The sequence below is a fragment of the Pieris rapae genome, chromosome 9 (genome assembly GCF_905147795.1).
Source record: "Pieris rapae chromosome 9, ilPieRapa1.1, whole genome shotgun sequence".
NCBI classification, from domain to species: domain Eukaryota; kingdom Metazoa; phylum Arthropoda; class Insecta; order Lepidoptera; family Pieridae; genus Pieris; species Pieris rapae.
The window spans coordinates 3,169,779-3,187,838 of NC_059517.1; the positions used below are offsets into that span (position 1 = coordinate 3,169,779).

The 18,060-nt window shown below is 34.8% G+C and overlaps 1 protein-coding gene across 1 annotated transcript in view; it reads left to right on the top strand.

Annotated features, from left to right (window-relative positions):
- The window catches only part of LOC110999732 (FERM and PDZ domain-containing protein 4), an 87,874-nt gene extending 70,578 nt beyond the window's left edge, over positions 1 to 17,296 (top strand). The window contains exons 3-14 of the mRNA XM_045629434.1: positions 7,171 to 7,305; positions 7,548 to 7,725; positions 8,381 to 8,632; positions 8,925 to 9,173; positions 9,713 to 9,972; positions 10,441 to 10,582; positions 11,036 to 11,176; positions 11,614 to 11,771; positions 12,413 to 12,483; positions 12,596 to 15,276; positions 15,606 to 15,758; positions 16,001 to 17,296. Of these exons, the coding sequence (XP_045485390.1) occupies positions 7,171 to 7,305; positions 7,548 to 7,725; positions 8,381 to 8,632; positions 8,925 to 9,173; positions 9,713 to 9,972; positions 10,441 to 10,582; positions 11,036 to 11,176; positions 11,614 to 11,771; positions 12,413 to 12,483; positions 12,596 to 15,276; positions 15,606 to 15,758; positions 16,001 to 16,255 (4,675 nt within the window). The 3' untranslated portion in view covers positions 16,256 to 17,296. The remainder of the gene's footprint in view (positions 1 to 7,170; positions 7,306 to 7,547; positions 7,726 to 8,380; positions 8,633 to 8,924; positions 9,174 to 9,712; positions 9,973 to 10,440; positions 10,583 to 11,035; positions 11,177 to 11,613; positions 11,772 to 12,412; positions 12,484 to 12,595; positions 15,277 to 15,605; positions 15,759 to 16,000) is intronic.
- Positions 17,297 to 18,060: the final 764 nt, after the last annotated feature.

The window sequence follows — 18,060 nt, forward strand, 5'->3', positions numbered from 1 at the left end:
CAGATTTAGTTAAGTGATCTGAAAAATCCGCCAAATAATATTTTTTATTTGGATACAAGGAGCAAAAACATTTTCGTAGACCTAACGATATATAAAAGATATTATTACTTATAATTAAATAAATAAATAAGATCAAGTCAAATCTGGTTATAAACACTGTGACAAAGAATTTTAAACACAGGAGGATAGTTAGACACAGTTACTAACTACTAGTAGTAGTCGAAGTTATACACTAAAACTTTAGTCTAGAACTTTGTAACTGATTCATTCTCGCTGAGTTATTACCACATTAAACTTTGATACTTAATATATAGTTTTTATATCAGATTGTATCATATGTTTGTACCAAGTATCAAGGATTCATTTCAAGTATTAATCGAAGTTGGAATAATAATCCAATTAAAGTTACCCAGACTTTATCTGAACTGAAGCGAAAAAGTTTTTATCGTAATCGAAACTATGACAGTCAGATTGTAATAATACCGACAAGAAGTGTACGTACGTCTACGTACGATCGTAATGTGTTTTAGACTGTAAATCGTGAGGTAAACGAATAATCGGAACAATTAAAATTCACTAACAGTCGCGGCACGACGAAAAAAAAACATCTCTGCGGACCTGTATCTTTTTTCGTTGTTCCGCGGACAGCTAGGCACAATGTATGCCAAATAAAAAAAAAGCATTCAAGTGTTGAAATCAGTGCAGAAGTTTTTGAGTTTCTTCGTATCAAACTCATACAACTACAAATCCATCAAATAAAATTGTGTTAAATTGAGTTTTAGTATTATCTATACTAATATTATACGGTTAATTACGAATTGGCTCTGATAATACTTGACCAATTTTAAAAATTCTTTCACCATTTAAATGCACTGATTAATATAGGCTATAATATTAAAGAACATATCAATATCTGCAAAAAAATGTTTAAATAAATAAATGTCCACAAGTGCGAAGCCGGCACGGCCGCTAGTATTAAATAAGTTAAACTATAAAACCAAAGGTAAATTGTAATTGTCTTTCGTATTTTAAATAAAGTTATTATTAGCACTGACAATACATAAAAATATTATAGCAAACTACCCTAATAAATTTCAGCTACAATCAACAACTTTATAATCTCGTTTCTTACAACTACCGCCATCTAGTGACAAAAAAAATAATCGTTTAAAACATTAACTCTTCCATAAAATCCAGTGGAATACAAATAAGGAGTGCTAACCTCATTCCTCGGGCCAGTACTCGGTAGTAACTCAAAGTAGGTTAGCCCAGGTATTTAACTTAGAGTGGATGATGCTTTTAATTGAATTGTACGTACAAATATGTAAAAAGCGTGTACTTTGTGGAAATCTTATGTACAGGAATCCTATGTACTGTATGGAGATCTTTTGAATAGTCGTATTGTTTTCAAACTTTTAAGATGGAACAAACAGGATTAAAATGGAATAATACTCCCTTAATATTGATGTATTCCAGACATTAATCACTATTTAAAACAATGAAAACATAGACTTAGCTTTATGTGATTGTAGAAAATAGATTAGTTATATTTCGGCATTAGAAATTGTATTTGTGGACAGTCAACAAAATTCAAGATTTGTTGGTGAAACTTAATAATTTTTCAGTTTTGAATCGGTTATTGAGAAGACTAGGTTTGGTCTCGACCGCCTATCTAGTAGATAGATGTGTTAAATGATAAGTATTATCTGATAGTTCAAGGTGTTTAATGGAGCGGATCGTTCCGTGTCGCCGCTCAGCGGATGTTCGCTATTAATTTATCTGCAGGCTCTGACTGTTGACCAACCACAGGATAGCACTGGTTTAATATACAAATGGTATAACACCAGGAAGATCAGGGTTTCGTAACTATTTGCTACTATTTGTCCTGGTATGACCTCTTCCCGTATAGCTAAACTACCTTTATATGTGACGGTTATCTATTGAAAGAACTTTCCACGTCAAAATTATATTAAAATTGATTTTCGTCTTTATTTTTTTTTAATTAGTAACTATACAATTATATTATTCCGTATCAAACCTCGGGTTTTAAACATGTTCCCTTGTCCACTAACCACGGGGAAAAAATATATATTACTGTCACAAAAAATTTATAACCATTATTATATGAACAATATTGTTACTTAAAAATACAAATGACATCTATGCATATTTGGCCTACTTACTTTTAAGTTTTGTTAATACATCTTATATACCCAGAGTGGGTAACTTTATATGGTTTGTAATATGTACAATTAACAACTTATGTGGGTCAAACTAATAAAGATTTGTTGCGAGGCAATATATTAACATTTCGGAAATCATCCCAGCTGATCTTTTCCGTATGGAAATATCTTTAATACAAAAGAAATATAATTTAGTGTAGTTGTCCTGTTTTTCATATCTTTTACGTTTATCTTTTTATCATTCTCCATTGTTTTGGGATATATAGCTTATAATTTGCCTGGAAGAGCCAATAGCTCTAAGCCTCCGTGTTTAAACAGCTGAAAATGTTAATTTATGATTATGTATTTAAATAAATACTTAATTTATCGAATATATTCCTCCATCACTATTTTTCTTTTGTAAGGGCAAATGGGTATAGAATTTGTAGAATACTTACCAGCACTTTTTAATTGGGTGGGGAAACCAACCTAAGGTACGCCCAAAAACAGCAGTCGCCGAAGCCCATGGACACCCATCTTAGTGTGTGCGTTGCCGGCTCTTCAGGGAGGAGTATACTATTTATTTAAACCAAGAAGAACCCCGCTGGGCATTCCACAGCTCCCTCATTCGCAAAAGACAGCGTCTTGTTTAGTGAACCAGTATAAAATGATCGAGTATTTCAATATTTACTTTTCTATAGCCTACGTAAGTAAATGCATAAGAAATGTTAGTTCTGATGGAAGCTTTCTCTTCAAGTACGGTATTATAAAATCCAGCAGTTTCATTACAGTCGTCCCGAATGGTTTTATGAAACATTACCCATTGGCCTACATAGCGTTTTCATCTTGAACGAGTAGCAAAACAATGGCTAAATCAGGCTAAATGATCCCGGTCTGGACTGGCCTTAATACACCATTGTGGGTCGTACCATGTTGCTTGTTTACTTGTAATTGGGATTACTAGGATGATATGAAATTTTTTATCTGTATGTGATGCGACGACATTTGTTTATATTTGAAATAAATAACTGAGCAATTGATAAAGAACATAATTAAAAAGTAATATGAGTGTATATAATTAAAAAAATTCTCTTTAATTTTGTGGTTTCTTTCGTTCCAAAAGTTAGAACAATTATTCCACTATAGTATCACTTCCGGAATTTTCATCTAGGTTAATTTCGAGACGAAATATTACCCAATGGCCCATTATATTGGCAACTTTTGCGGGGGTGCCGTGAACAATGGCAGAATTATCCCAACTTCATAATGGGCTGACCCAGGAGTATTATTAAAAATTATTATTATTAAATAATCTTCGTATCTTTAAAGGACTGAAAATTTAAATATTATTATTGTAAAGCTTATAAGAAAAGTTTTTATTGCCTTGATACGTTCAAGTTACATGATTGTATTAAGTTTTTATAATAATTTACACAAAAATTCATATTATCTTCAATTATAAAATCCATTCATTTTTTCATATAGGGTACGTAACAGAGATTTATAGTCTACAAAGTTTAGGATTACTAATGCCCCTTTATTATTAATTATTAGAAATATAGCACTTTAAACCAGTCAATTTATTTTACAAACATTTTGTATATATAATACGTTGTAAAATGTTAACATTACCTTTTCTGGGGCATTTCTTAACAACAACTCTATCTCTATCTCACACTTCAAATCTCTTAAAATCTCGGCTTTTAAAGTCGTTTAAGAAGTGTGTTATGAACGTCATTATAACAGATTTGAAAATTATGTTCTCATGAAATATGGAGTTTAAGCTTTTTTTTAATCACGTTTACTAATTCATAGAAAACATCATTCGATGTTTCTATAGGCTATTCCTTCAAACTGACTTTTAAACTTTCCTGTATAAAGTATGACAGTTGAACTAGAAATATAAAGACACCACTCTCCTAAGTAGTCTTAACGTTGCCGCTAAAAGTCTAGTATGAAATAAAATGCGGAAATATTTCGCAATATTAAAAGTCTCGCTGCAGAGCAATTGAAAAGGACTGGATTTAATTTAAGGACTTCTGAGAGGTCTTCAATTGGTTTTAAGATTTCAAGGGATTCCTAAGTAATTGCCACTTCTGTTGCCTGAATTTAATTCGCACTAAGCTAGAGGTAGAAATATTTTTTTACGTATCATTGTTTTTTATGGCAGTAATCATATTATACATATTATTATGTGGCTAAGTGATATCTCCTAAGATATTTCTTCCAGCCTCTGGATGGATGCTATTCGTCCAGTACTGAGTAACTTGGAAAATAGAAAATCCCGGTCCCGGTAGAATGTGAGAGCGACTCCTGAGCCTTTGTAAAGCATTTTTGTAGGAATTACTCAACGTGGTTTTAGTGGGTATTGCTTACCCAGTCTCTGAATAGATGAGATTTTGGTGTGCGTCGAGTCCCACATACTGTCATGTCAGGGGATGCGCAAATGCATTTCCACCTCGGATATAAAAAGAAAGAAAATGTCGTATTGTCTTTTATTAACATAACTTTTACACATTTAAAGAAAACACTTTTTTTTAACGGACACCGTCACCGTGACCACGCACGCTGTAAAGCACGCGAAACGTCGGATAAATTTAATATTTATAAGTTTACAATAATACATAACTTCAATCCGTTAAAAAAAAATGTTTTATTTAAAAGAAAATGTCTTCAGAGGAGATAATTTCACGTCTTCCTTCTCACTTCTCTTTCTTCTTGTATATGAAAATGATTAATTTTTATATTACATCTGTGCACCAAGCATTAAATATTTAATAGCTTATACCAAATGATTAACTGGGATATTTTATGTTCTTTCCTTTTGTTTCAGTTGAAATGATAGTAAAATTTCAGGCAATTAGTTCCGTAATAACAGATTTTGTCATATTGTGACCAAATGCGGTCGCGCTAACTTCGAAAATAGTTTTTGGGCATTAAACTGCAGTTTAGGCTCGTTTATATCTATTATACTGGAAACCACAATATGGCATTACACTTCTGTATTATGGGTTACTTTGACATATACAAAAAAAAATATATCAATAAAATATTTAAAAAATATGTCGCCTAGAGACTTACATTGGCTGGTATTGTAAAAACGTCAACGAACATTCATGTTTATTCAATAAATTAACCTAAGCCATCGTTTCTCAACCATTTTTATGTCGCGACGCACGAAAAAGCTAAACAGTTAAGTAAAACAGACCCCGTCACTGTAAAATTGTAATATAGCGCGGTATTTTTCTACGAATCTTTTGTAGGTAAATGTAATTTATATTTATTATTTTTCAAACGACCCCCCAATTAAGAAATGATGACCTGAGCTAAGTAACCACTAGTCAGCGTGTGACTTATTTCTGAGGTCGTAGGTTCGAAGCCCAGCTGTGCACCAATCTTTACTTTCTGTGCAGGCATTGCGCGTGAAACACACTGAGAATATGAAAGTCAAAAAACATTTATTCATATAGGTAACACAATGTACACTTATTAACGTCAAAAATGAAATCGGTATAGGCACATTAAATGCTTCTAATTTTACATTTACTGCGAGTTCTCAAATCAAGGGCGTAGAACGGAAAAGAAGAACTGGCAATAAACTCCGGTAATCCTTATACCCAAAAAGTTCGGCGTGTGTCAGGCACAGAAGTCTGACCGGTGACCAAGGGTTGTAGCGTGACATGCGGATTTTTTTAAAAACAAAATTTATTTATATTGTTATTGTAAATTATTAAATTTTAGTAACTTTTTTTCTCCTTGTACAAAAGTACGTACTTTATAAAACGATCTATTTTGTTAGACATTAAGTAATAGCTGGACTATATAAACCATTCGGACATTGGATTAATTCCATATTGAATGAATGAAATTTGTGGGTAGACGATTTCATATAAAATAGTGAGGGATTTAGTTATATTAGGATCCCAAAAAGGTTTTTATAGATACGAACCTTATTTGTAACATATTCGCAAGTGAGTAATACTTAAGGAAAATCTTCACGTACACCCTTCCTGATCAATTTGCGCTCTATTCAATTGTATCGATTCTATTTGTGCTAACGTTGAGGTAATTCTATTTTGATAAAGTTGTAGGGGTCACATTGAGTCGTACGACTGTATTTGTGTAGTTTGTTAAAAATATATCAGTTCAATCGAATAAAGTCTTGACAGCCAGAACAGTATCGTAATTAACAAACCTGGATTTACATTTATAAAAAAGTTTTAAATCGAGAGCACCAAAATTTACTTTTCTTTTATAAGTTTTAAGAAGAAACATTTACATTATTTTGAACAAGTCCTATAAAATGTATAAATGTCCGCTCTACCGCCCTTGGCCCTTAACGACACATAAAATTTTATATTTTAGGTATCCTAAAGCTTGACAACAAGGGTCTAAACCGGCTCTTAACATTTATGTTCCTTATTTTACCTTTTTAAACTAGGCGAACGAGTATTCGGATTATCGTTTAAAGTAAAATGTTTTATGTAGCTGGAAACGGTTTGCGTCTTATTCTTTAATAATGTCCAGATCTAATTTTATATACATTTATTTGAACGTTTATTAGTCACAGTCAGTCTTAACAATACATAATACAGTCAAAATATGTTATAACGACATCGATGGGACTACTCATATCTCGTCGTAAATACCGATAGTCGCAACAGCCGATGACGTTGTTACTTAACCTAATACAATAGAATTTAGCCGGGTCTTTTGATTTTGGTCAATATAACCGGTATTTCTAAACGATATCGTCGTAAATGTTTATTGACTGTATATCCTTTTAACGAATTCATCAGTTGTTTATCGGTAATCAAATATTATAGTCGGTACATATATCGCCCATTGTCAGCGAAAGTAAGTAAATCTCTCAAAAAAATAGTACATAAACGATTTTTGTGTAGAATCAATTTCAATGTGTAATATGTGTAAAAAAGTAAATAATTACTGTTAATCACCAAATGAGAAAGCTAAAATTTATGTCACTAATCATTCTTTTATTTTCCAGTCACATCACGAGAACAGCGAGTTGGCTGCCACCATTGGAGAGCTGGTCCACCGGAGATAGCCGTGGCGAGGAACATGAGCTTCCGTATGGATGGGAGCAGGCTTTGGACAGTAGAGGGAAGCCGTATTATATAAAGTTAGTAATGACTTTGATTAGTAGGAATAAAAATTAATTTAAAATCAAATTTTTATACGGAACCCTAGAAGATACAAGCGTTGCCAAATATCATAGAAATCGTAACAATAAGAAACCATATTTTTACATGTCAATATACAAATTATATTAAAGAATTGTCAATTTTGATTTGAATTGATTTAGATGTTCGCCTGGTAACTAAGTGTTTACACGTAAATTGTATATAATATTGTACATTGCAGTCACATCAATAAAACCACAACCTATGTTGCGCCCGAGAGCAGATCCAATGAAACACCACCGGCTCCACGTGATGTGGTACTGGAGAGGGATCCTGATCTTGGTTTCGGCTTCGTGGCAGGGTCTGAACGTCCTGTGCTCGTCAGATTCGTTACTGACCACTCTCCTAGTGTTGGAAAGGTAACCAAAAACGAATATGGTTTATCCGAGAGGTATGCAATCACGCTAAGCTCCTTGATGTTATACACATGAATATTTTGGGCGGCCTTGGGCGGCTTTTTCCGTATCTATTAATTCAAACAATAGTTTATTTAAGGTTTATAGGTCAACATTTATTTTGAGTGTCTTATACGCCAAGACGAGTTTTAATTTTTACTTGCTTTATTCAAATTATACTTTAATTCTGATAATCGGAGATTCCCTCGCTACCAACTACTGTATGTACTGTATTTATTAAGTCTTTGAAAATAAAAATGTAAGCGTAGTTGAAAAAGGCGAGGGTTTATAGAAAAAGGAAATTTCCCTACCGTAAGCACGTAAGTATATGGCAGGTGCTCCATAACTGTTAGATTTTGTTAATAAATAAGGAGTGTACATACATTTTTAATTTACCATTGCTTCCCTAAGCCAGACCATAACGATTAAAGCCGTGAAGCCTTCTCATTTATATTTTACGATTAAGTCTAACGAGTGGTTACGACTGCCTTCAGGTTGTGTGAATGTATAATTTAAAGGTTTAAACGGCTATTAAAGCCTTAAAAATTAGACTTACTTTCCTGTTTATTCATGTTTACCTTCATATAATGGGTTAATCTTCTGATTTTTACATTTCCAGTTGGAACCCGGAGATCAAATCCTGTGCGTCAACGGCGAAGACGTCAGTTTGGCTGCCCGAGAGCACGTCATATCCGCCGTACGCGCCTGCACAGACAAAGTCACTTTACGGGTGTGCCAACCAGCTAGGAGTGGAAATCCAGCACGGAGATCAGCTTTTCTATCAGCAGCTAAACGAGCCAGACTAAGGGCCCGCCCACCGAGAGTCCGTTTCGCGGATTCAGTACAACTAAATGGAGCGCCCATGTATCCTGTAAGTAACTGAGAATATTTACCATCTGGACAAATACGATGGTGGGACACAGACTTACCTACCAATGGCCATGGGCTATATGCAATGCCTGATTACGAGGGAGGGGTGTTCTATAAAAAAATATGTCATAACACCCAACTACTTATACTTTTAAAGGGAACAATGTGTCCTATTTGATCCTTATTTTACTATTTGGAACTTGACACTGTCATGCACTAACACCAATTCAGAAATTAAACGCATATCTTCTGTAACAAAATTCCGATACTAATTAGCCAAATGTATTTTTCAGCCATCTGCATTCTCCCTAGGCGACCTATGTTTGCCACCGATGGCGAATGTCCTAAAGGTGTTTTTAGAGAATGGTCAAACCAAATCCTTTAAGTACGACGCTACCACTTCAGTAGCTGACGTGGTGACTAGCTTGAAGGATAAGCTCTGCATCACTGCCGAAGAACATTTTAGTCTCGTTGTGGAACACGTGAAGAGTCTCAGAAGGAACAAGCTGACGTTGTTGGATCCGAAGGAATCGTTGGCAAGGGTAAATTTTAAAATGTTATGACTTATATAAATTTGTTAAGTTCAGCGCCATCTCGTATAAAGTAAAAAAAACTTTGTATTCAGAATAAAAAATCCACCGAACTTTTATTTAAAATAATGCTGTTCGCTAGATGTCTTTATCATGAAAGCACGCGATTATTATAAAATACTATACGAGCCGTTATTCAAGACGCTATTGGTCTTAGTTTGACTTGCATACAAACTTTTTTTATTTTATTTTTCTAATTCCCACATCGCTGCCCGATCTAAAAATAATATACTGTAAAAGTGTTTTTAAATAACTCTAAGATGTAAATTATTTAATAAACTGAGTTTTAATAATTTAACTGACTCATATAAAGCCGGAGAATAACATTCGAAACTGTTTGACTTGGACATACAATGTCTTAAGTTATATCATACTTTTTATTACATTTTGCTATCTATAAATATTAAAATAACAAATGTAGATCTTCTTCAAACATTTACAGTAAGTTCTCTAAAAGACAATAATGTTGTTAATTTTAACAATAACTTCAGATTGCAGCTCGCCCCGGCTCCCACAAGATGCGTTGCCTCTACCGTATCGTCTTTATGCCGACTTCAGCAGCGGAATTAGCCCAAAAAGATCTTGCAGCACTTGACTATCTATACATGCAGAGTTGCAACGACGTAGCCCAGGACAGATTTGCACCAGAATTGCAGCCCGAAGTCGCGTTGCGGTTGGCAGCTTTACATATACATCAGCATGCGCTGGCGCATAACCTCTCACCGGCTAAACTCACTGTTAAGAGTGTGGAGTACGTATATTTTATTATTTCTAAGGTTAAATATTTGTAATTTTGGTTCTATTTATGATTTGGAATATCGATAACATATTATATAGAAATGTTAGGAATATAATGTATTCAAAGATTTTGAAGATCTAAATTTATTTGTTTAGTACAAAAAGAGACTCACTATAAAATGTATAATATTAAATATAACTTTTCTTCTAAGACTTTCTTTCATTGAAAGTGATTTTTCATTGATAACTTAAAATACGGAGTATTTTTTAGTAAAGCGCCATCTAGAAATCTACACGTAAAACATAATAAACAAATTTCGTCACATACAATTATTTATTTATTTATTTACACTTCGTTGCTAAATAAATACAAACAACACAATATATATAAATTACAAGGGATGCAACGGGCGGCCTTATCGCTAACAAGCGATCTCTTCCAGGCAACCCTAGTAATTATCAGACAATCTTCATTTTTCAGACGGGAATTTGGATTGGAACGCTTCGTAGCATGCAGTCTCTTGGAGAGTATGAAAAGGAAGGAGTTACGAAGACTTCTTGCTCACTTTCTTAAGCTGAACTCGCAGATGACTGGTGGTCAGAGACAACTTACTCAGTTACAGGTATGGACCAGCCTGTGGCTACGAGCTTTACCTTAAGCAAATCCTAAAAGAAAACGACGAATACCGGAAATATGTTCCATATAATAAAAGAATATCGCTTTTTCACATGAGATCCAATACTTAGATACGTACATGGAATACCCCAATAAATTATTTAATTTAGAAAAGCTAATGAATTTTAACACATCCTTATTATTATCTTATTTTTATTTCTCATCTTTCCCTATCAGTACTTATCTCTTCTCGGTCTACTAAACAGCTATCAAATATCACTTAAAATTTATTGTTTTGATAGGGTCAGGTTCGAGCGTACTAAAACTTCAAAATTATTGTAATTTATGTCATTGTCAGTCAAAACTACACATACAAGACCGAGTTATACCAATGGGTTTTAACAATATAAAATACTGACACCGTTTTTCCATGTGCAAATAATATTTTGTCTGTCTCCAGGCGAAATTGCATTACTTGGACATCGTGGGTGGGCTTCCAAGTTACGGCGCCAAATGCTTTAGCAGCAGTCGACCTGAACGAGTGCTCCTGGTCTCACCGAGATTTGGCCTCAGCCAAATTGTCGGTAGAGGAAACTCTGTGGTAAATATTCGTTTTACATTGTCATTTCACAGAAAAATTAATGACGTCACGTAAAAACAAACAAAAACCTATCAACACTTAACTCTTACAAGTTTGTATTTAAAACCAATTTATGAAATAAATCAAAATATTTTATGGGTTTTGGTAGAATTTTAGTAATTTTTTTTAATTGTTTATTTTGGAATATAAGATACAGGTATCACTTATTCCACGTCATTAAATTTGGACCTGTAGGCATCCCTACTCATCGGTAAAGAAGACAGAAGGGGCCGAGAGAAGAAGTCTCGGTACTCTTTTAAAATACATATGTTGAAATAAGGGTTCAATAAGTAAACGTTATTTACCTAATGTAATGGTTTTGTGTATTAGATTATTATTATTTATTTATTTAAAAAAAAATGGAAATTATCATCCATGGGTTTCAAATTAAATTTCAGCCACAATCAATAGCGTCTCTGCCAGAAGTGGAGAGCATCCGGGTGAAAAGCGAATACTCTGGAAGTGCCGAAGTGGGTATCTTCTTGCAGAGGGACCGTGTCTTGGGGCTTCTCATGGATGAGAGGGACGCTGAGGAGATGCCGCTCGTTATAGCTGGGTAAGTGTTGTGCACGCTTGTTAACTTGGGGAAGTCATAATTTTGATGCTGCGTTTCGTGTTTACAAAATATTAAATATGTTTTGCTTCTCAAAAGTTATTAAAGCTAATAAAACGTGATTTCGACGGGTTAAAGATATTATAGTGAGGTAAGATTTTTATTTATTTATTTACACTTCGTTGCTAAAGAAATACAAACAACACAATATATATAAATTACAAGGGATGCAACGGGCGGCCTTATCGCTAACAAGCGATCTCTTCCAGGCAACCCTAGTAAGAAAAGAAATAAATAAAAAAAAATGATGGGTGCAAGAAGTGCAGAAGTTATATAAAAAACAAAATAAATTTATATTAATATATAGAACCTTAATCTATTAATAACTATATATATTATAAAAACTAACTGAAACTAAAAAGCTAATCTTACAAATAGAGAATTACAAAACGAACAGGAGATACAAGAATTACACAGTTCACGATTGATCAGGATATGATAAGATATGATATTTTTTAAATTTCTTTTGAGGATACCTCGGTAATGGTCCAAACATGCGTGAAATATTAAAAAAAACATAAGTAGTTGAATTAAAAATAAAAATCACAGTGGTTACTTAGTAATAAACATCTAATACATTACAGGTACTACAAACTTGCAACTGGTAAAGAACTAAATGTTGAACAGGAAAGAGAACAAATTAATGAAGATATAGGTAAGTGATATTTTATAGAAGAGGGGCAAACTTTTTTAATTTTTTAATTTTTTTAACTTTCTACAATCTTTTTTAAAAATCTCAATTCACGAGGTGTTTATTTCTTTTTCAGCGCCTCCATATTTATCGCAGCACAATGTTGTCCCCACAAAATGGAATTATCTCAATTATGATGATCCCCTTATTCTCACGAAGAAGCACTTCGCTATATTCACAATGCCTCCGCCATACCATTCCACTCCTGAACAATCGAAATCACTCGACACAAACATGAATTCAAACATCACGAACAGAAACAGTAGCAATAACTCCAGCCCCCTCATGGGTAATAAACCCAACGATTTACATTTCGAAAAGTGTAAACCGACCGACAGTTTTAGATTATTCGATCCGAACGATACATGCTTCCTGGATGACGGAATGGGATTCGATCTCCAGAGCGTATTGTCTATGGAACTGTTGGAGAACGCCAACAACCCTCGACTCGTCGAAGCCAAAAACGAGGAAGTGCTGCGACGAGTGGCAGAAATGCAGAAGCTAGTTGAAAATTCAGAACAGTATTTGACTGAAAACTGTGATGTTTATAATGAAAACGGTACGTTAAGAGATGAATTAGTTGGTAGGGAAACGAGTGTAGATCAAATTGAAAGCGATACTGAGTCGTGTAATAGTAGAATGTCCGCCGCCGATGATGCTCCTGGTATTCTGAAACATAGTGATTCCTTATTGTTACTCACTGAAACGATTAATCAGGGCTTAAGCGTACTTAGTGTACCTGATAGTAAAAACACTGATGATTTAACTAGAAGACAGTCGCAAGGTCTCAGCGCCATATTAAATAATTGTGGTTTAACTGACGCTCTATTAGCTCTGAATAATGATATGATTTATTCAGAAAGCGATAATGACTCATCGTATACCCCCACCAATAGTCCCGTACGAAAGCATCTCAATAAACCAACCAATAAGGCAGTGCGAACTAGTTTTGGTTTGATGAGTCCCGAAGTAAGCAGCACCCAAGACAATAAAGAACCGAATTTAAAGGAATATTTAAAACAGCTCAGAGAAAAAAGTAATAGAGAAGACAATGCTTCTCAACTTCCATTTTTCTACCAGGAATCAATCGACAACGATGCCGAGCTTATAGATTTAACGTTGATACCTCCACCCCAAACTCCCGACGAGTTAGACTGTGCTTCACAAGTGCCTCAAATATTGCCGGTTGTTCCGGCGTCGTTTGCTGACGATAAGGATTGTATAGACGGTGGTACTTCAAAAACAAATGAATTAGAGGAATTCATTGCAACAGTGACAGTTCAGCCACCGACTGTTAAAGTAACACCAGCGATAGAACTAACTCCTGAAGAAATTATGTCTTATATCATTCCACCGCCGCCGACGAATGCTTCGGAACGTGTCAGTTATGTTAATCACACTGAACTAAAGGAACAGAAGAATGAACAAAAAGCTTCGAAAGATGTCAAACCGTCTAATGGCGATGTAACAAAGGGAGCTTTGAGCGTTAGTGAGATTAGGAATATGTTTTCAGTTAAAACATTAAGCGACGCTAGAAATAGTTTATTGTTAAAGGAGAAGAGCAAGCAGTCGAAGTCAGATTCACCGAAGGGGAAACGGAAAAGTATTTCGGGAGATAAGCAAGCCAATGGGAACGCACATATTATTGAATATCCCACAGTCGAAAGGAAAGGTATGTTTTCATGTTGCAGTAAAGATAAAAGTAGAAACGAAGATAGCGATGAAACTGAACAAATTGATGGCCAAATCCCTAATTCTGATTCTATGCCTGATGTTTGTGAAGTGAGACCACCTCCCAGAAGAAAAAGCACCGAAATCAAAAAGGCTCCCGAAAGACCACCGAAAACCCCTCCGACGCCTGCTCCCCGACCTAGATCCAATTCCTTGACGTGCGTTAACAACGAGTTAACAGCAGTAGAGATACCGAACAACCACTTTAGTACTTTGAACAATAGAAAGTTAAACTATAAAGTGGTCTGCGATATGAACGCGCCGCAACAAAGTCCGCCCCAAATACCACCTAGATTAGAAAACAAAGTATTGTCCCCACCCCCTCCAATAATGTTACCGCCCAAAAAGCCCCCGTTGCCCCCCGTCCCCAGTATAGAAGTTTTACGAATGAAAACTTCCCAGAAACTATCACCGGTTCGAAACGTGGAACGGCACGCGAGCATCGGCTCACCACACTTTCAAAGGAACCTCAGCACTTACAGAACCCTCGAAATGGAAAGTAGATTGACAGACGATGAACCCACGATCCGATCAACCCAAAACTACAGCTCGTTGACACTCCAAAACCGTCACGTGCGCTCAAACTCCGAAACAAAAAACACGATTCTTAAAAATAAAGAAATGACGGCGCTATCACTCTGTTCCCCTCAAATGAATAGGCGATTCAGCAACCGACCTGACCTCCTAAATGGCGCACCGTGCAGCGATCAGCGAGTGTTCAGTCCACCTCTGGCGGAAAGAAAAACCTTTAGAAAAGAGAGTGCCAGTCCCACCCCGAAAACCCAGAACCATGTGAGGTTTAAAGATGAAGTAAATGACGACATTCCGACTCCTCCATCGCCACCGACGGTCATGTTTCCAGACTTCAGCGGTGGCAATAACGGGCACGTATCTATTGAGAATCTCTTGTGTAAAACTGAGGTTGCCGTTGACGGGTTGCTGCAACGGCTGCATCAGGTGGCGCAGAAGTGTTCCCACCAACACGCCCATGGCGGTGGTGAGGATATAGATGAAGTTAAGTTTCAGGTAATATATTCATTTAAACAATTTATTATTTCAAATAAAATGCCGACCATAGCTTTTTTGGGTAGTGCATACGTTTCACGATTTATTTATTATTAAGACCTTATAAAACAGGAAATGTTTGTTATTTAAAATGTTCTGATAGATCAATTTGTTTGTACACTGGCTGCGTTCACTAGAGCTGTTAGGTTAAAAATGTGTATATTTTTTTAATGAATTTTAATTATAGAATTATCGATTTACGTATTATTGCTTAGTTCTTTTGTATTTGTAGTAACTGTTAAGATATAATAGTTATGTGAAAATAAAAAATAAATAAAATATTTTGGCAGCGTGCTCGCAGCGAGTTGACATCGTGCGCTGTATCTCTGGTCGGTACGTCCCGTACACTAGTAGGTGCGTTGGGTTCTGCCAGCGGACCCACTGCCGCCGCTTCCTTAGCGGACTGTTTAGCACCTCTGAGGAGATTGGCTGATCTTGCTCAGGTATGTATGTAACACAATCATGTCATATTCGTAAAATTTACTAAGTGTTACTAACATTTTTTTCAGCGTCATAAAAGTGATTTAAATTATGTGTTGGAATAAGAAAAATAGATTAACACAACGTGCTTGTGTTAATCTTAATAGATTATATCTTAATAGATATAATAATTTATAATAATTATAAATAATTAGAGCGCCAAAATTCCTCGCGGCTTATTTTAATTTGTTACGATATGTTTTAGGCACTTGGTAGGCATACATCATCACCGCTGCAAACACGTAATTTAGTTCTCCGAGTTCACGATGTGACGGCGGCCTTCAAAGACCTGGCAGGAGCTGAAATGGCACAAATAATACACGAGCACAACGCTAAAGCCTCGCAGGGTCACGGACAAGAAAGCAGTTCCACCTTAGAAGGACAGTTGGCCTTACGCGCCGAGTGCCTCGCTAATGTTCTGGCCACACTGCTCAGAAGCCTACGGGTATTTTCACCGTAAGTGACAGCTGTCAAACGTCATTTTGCGACAGCAGATAATAAAACCTTCGTGTAACATTAATTTAGATTTTTTATTACCGTTACTAAAATGAGACCAAATAATATAGGTTTATTATAATTATTGTAGGCATTATTTTCGTTAAGTTGTATTGTAAATTTTAACATGTGTTAATATTGTTTACATTAATTTGTTTGGCCTAATGGATACAGCAATACGTGTTTAAATGTTTTTAGTAAAATAGAGTAACGCTGTCTTCCGCGATCATCATCACGTCGATCCACCGGTATTTATCGTAGATGTGTTACCATAGTGAATTATGACCTGTATTACATATCTAAATATAATCTATGATGTATATTTTCTAAACTTTTAGCGCCGAACGGTGACAAACTATCATTCTGACTATATTGTATTATTTGAATCCCATTTGCTTTGAAATTACATCGTGCGATGTGTTTAAGTATTGGTGCTATTTTAAGATTTTGTTATTGGCACGAAATTCACCGATCTTTTTTTATGATCATCTGTCAAGTACAATTTTTTACGCTTGCAACATTTATTTTACCACTAGTTAGCCAAAGACCTTACGAGTACCTTTACGTATTTCTTGTTCATTCCTTATTCGTTAATTATCATTAAAAGTATTATTACACTGATTACATAATATCGAATAAGAAAATCGTGTTAACGATAATAGTACTAATGTATTCCTTATAAAAATGCAATAACATCAATGTTTATATATTATATTTTGCGTTAAATATACCTATAGTATTATAGAATTAAATAGAACCTGATTTAATTAGGTTTCTTTAAGATCTATGTGTGTGTTTATTTGAGTTCTCTACTTTAATGCAACGCCATCTAGTGGCGAAATCTGTTTGAAATATCATTATTTGATTATACTTTTTTTTAATTGTATTTAACGCAAAATAAAGATTAAATAATATAAACGGTTAGTAAAGTTTACAAGGTAACGTAATATATTACACCAATTTATTTATTGTTTAATATCATAATGCTATGCATTTGATGTAATAAAAATTAAATGAAAAAGTAAGAGTTTTATTTTCCAATCTAAGACCCGCGAAAAATTCCGACTCACGAATCACGCCCCACCCTTCATCAAGATGTTTACTTATACATATAACCATCAATTGGTGTGTAACTAGAAACTCATAAATATGTATACTGGGTTATAGTAGTTATATTTATATATAATAGGTTTATATATATGTACATAATGTGTAGTTCTAATTAATGTACCAATAATAGAATCTGGCCAAAATAATAATTCCGTACTCCACAGTAGAATATTACAAATAACTCAGTTTTTTGTTTTGTGACTGAAGCGCCTTTGCTTTTATACCCCTCATATATAATATCTGATGCATCGAAATTCTATTAAAACCTTTTTGGGTTCATTAATCATCCCTCTGACTTCTCTCTAGTTAATATTTTACAAGAAGTATCGAAAATATATTTTCTGAAAAAATAGTGTAGAAAGGCGATCGTTCTTGTTGTCAAGTTTTGATCAACTTTTTGTGGGTTAACCGTTTTAATACTTTTAAATTCTATTAAAACGGTTAACGTACAAGCTAAATAAAAACCTACCTACAGCATATTCGCGTAATCCTTAATTAAAGTGGAATAATCAGGCAAGCGCAGTACATTGTACTCGCAATAAAAACTAAGTTTATTACGTTGCATTGCGTTTGTCATCAGGATGCGCGGGAGTGGATATTCACACGATCCTGCTCGCGGACCGGTCTTAGCGCAAATAGAAAAATAGAACTAGCTCTAAT